General features: G+C 36.0%; 1 protein-coding gene across 1 annotated transcript in view; it reads right to left on the bottom strand.

The window, feature by feature from the left end:
• Positions 1-827: 827 nt before the first annotated feature.
• The window catches only part of LOC117120081, a gene marked incomplete in the record, with an annotated part of 9,921 nt that continues 8,193 nt past the window's right edge, over positions 828-2,555 (bottom strand). The window contains 1 exon segment of the mRNA XM_033265081.1: positions 828-990. Coding sequence (XP_033120972.1) covers positions 828-990 — 163 coding nt within the window.

The raw sequence follows: 2,555 nt of genomic DNA, 5'->3' as shown, positions 1-2,555 counted from the left end.
AATCATCAAAGGTACATATACAGTGTTTAATAAGGACATGATGGAACATCGTAGGCTACCCTGTAGCTTTTCAATGAATAAAGTCCTATGAAAAATCATTGTGTAATAAAATGCCTCCGACGGGATTCAAACCTGCGACCTCTCGCTGACAAGGCGAGCATCATAACCACTAGACCACGAAGGCTTCATGGTTGAACAGGTCCAAATACCCATCGGGAACATTGTATTACACAATGCTATGCCTCAAGAGGGCGTTCTGCCAGATAAAACTGGAAATACGGCTAGAAATACTGTCGTATATTATATATGATATTGAAGGAAGTTAGCCGTTAACACTGTTGAATAAATATAATATAAATCATCAAAGGTACATATACAGTGTTTAATAAGGACATGATGGAACATCGTAGGCTACCCTGTAGCTTTTCAACGAATAAAGTCCTATGAAAAATCATTGTGTAATAAAATGCCTCCGACGGGATTCCAACCTGCGACCTCTCGCTGACAAGGCGAGCGTCATAACCACTAGCCTTCGTGGTAATACAATGTTCCCGACGGGTATTTGGACCTGTTCAACCATGAAGCCTTCGGAGAAAATTCATTATGGTGTAGCCCATTATTCTCTCTTGACAAGCCCCTAACCTGTCTAATTGTACTCAATTGCTTCATTGCTTTGTCTTTTATAGTTTTTTATTGTACGAGGATGTCGATTTTTGTATGTGTAGAATTTATAATAAATAGAAAATAAAATACCAATTATTAAGTATTTAATTACCGCATTACATTAGAGGAGTTAAAACTGTCATAATAGATGTGTTCAGTTTACTTCATTCACTGTGTTGGTTATGACTTATGTGCATAGGATGTACGTACAAGTGATCTCCATTCGAGTCTGTTCTGTGCTTGCCTTTCGGTTTCCTGAAGTGCCATGTCGGTGTCCTTTGGGATTTGGTCATTCCTGTTGGAGGGCTTCCTGGTAGTCTTGGTGAGCTTAAATCATGCAAGTAAGCATGCTGTGAAAGTATGTGCTGTGGTGTCCTCACAACATGTCCAAGCCATTTTATTCATCTTTTGATGGTATTAGTGATATTGAGTCTGTATTATTTCTTCATTTCTAATTTTTACTCCCATTCTCGACCGTAGGCATCTCATCTCGAAGACTCCAAGCTTTCGCCATTCTGATAATTAACAGTATTTATGATGACGACAATAATAATGATGACTGCTAATCAAATCAAACCAATCAAATCAAATCAAATCAAATCAAACTTTATTTGTCCATTAAAACACAGGTAAAATGGAAATTCTTTTTCCACTGGCAAAGAACATGAAACATCAAAACACCAGAAGGAGAACAGTGACTAAAATTTGGAAAGTTTTCTAACAATTTAAAATAATTAATAATTAATTCATTTAAAACATTTTAAAATGTAAAATTCGCATTGCAAGCTAATTAAAATCACTCATTTTTGTTTGGCATTTTGGTTGAAGATACGTATTGCGTTAATTACAAATGAGTCCCTGTATTTGTTGTGTCGAATACGTGGAAGATATAATCTAAAACCTGAGTGACTAAAACTGAAACAATGGTGAAGTGGATGGGTGTCATCTTTCATTATAGTTTCTACTTTTTGTAATATCATTTTATGTTGAGCGGTTGCGGTTTTGGCTCAAACCTGTGAATTTCACTAATGAAGGGCACTTGCATTGTCTGACCCAGCCAATTATGCAAGTACAAGTGCCGTACAAAATTGCCCTGATTACTGCTGCAGTAGTTATAATTATTATTGAATGCATGCATAAAGACCATAAAAATGCATATTATACATTTCCACTATAATGATAATGATATAGATAATGATGATAATGATGTATCTTAGTTCATGTTTTTAGCATATTTTTCTATTTCAGTTAACAGAATAATTATTACACACCAGGGGTGGGCATAAAAATCGGTGGGAGGGCCAAAGTGACTTTCTGATTAAACACAGAGGGCCGCACCCAAACTTTAATCTTTAAAATGCGCTTTCAAAAACCTCCACTTTATTCCCAGTTTTAATACTACTCTTTACATCGTAAAAAAACAAGGTGTTTTCTAGCAAATGTTCCTTGGCAGGCCGCACACATAAGCTTTTTAATTAATATTCGCGGGCCGCAAAAAAATCACTGTCGGGCCGCATTTTGCCCACCTGCATTCTACACTCTGTGTAAATAGGCATTTAGGACAATATACAGAACACGGCCACACTGAACCCCAAAGCCAAATAAGGTCCAACGATAAAGCTACTAAGAAAACTCGTAACAATTCGTAAATAAAATAGGCCTACAGTAATACCTGTCTCTTATACACATCTAGATGTGTATAAGAGACAGGTCATATATTATATATGATATTGAAGGAAGTTAGCCGTTAACACTGTTGAATAAATATAATATAAATCATCAAAGGTACATATACAGTGTTTAATAAGGACATGATGGAACATCGTAGGCTACCCTGTAGCTTTTCAACGAATAAAGTCCTATGAAAAATCATTGTGTAATAAAATGCCTCC

This window comes from Anneissia japonica, unplaced genomic scaffold (genome assembly GCF_011630105.1).
Source record: "Anneissia japonica isolate Jap-2015-1 unplaced genomic scaffold, ASM1163010v1 scaffold8210_len164512_cov191, whole genome shotgun sequence".
Lineage (NCBI taxonomy): Eukaryota > Metazoa > Echinodermata > Crinoidea > Comatulida > Comatulidae > Anneissia > Anneissia japonica.
Note: the sequence above shows the minus strand (reverse complement) of the source record. Positions and strands in the feature narration are given on the sequence as shown.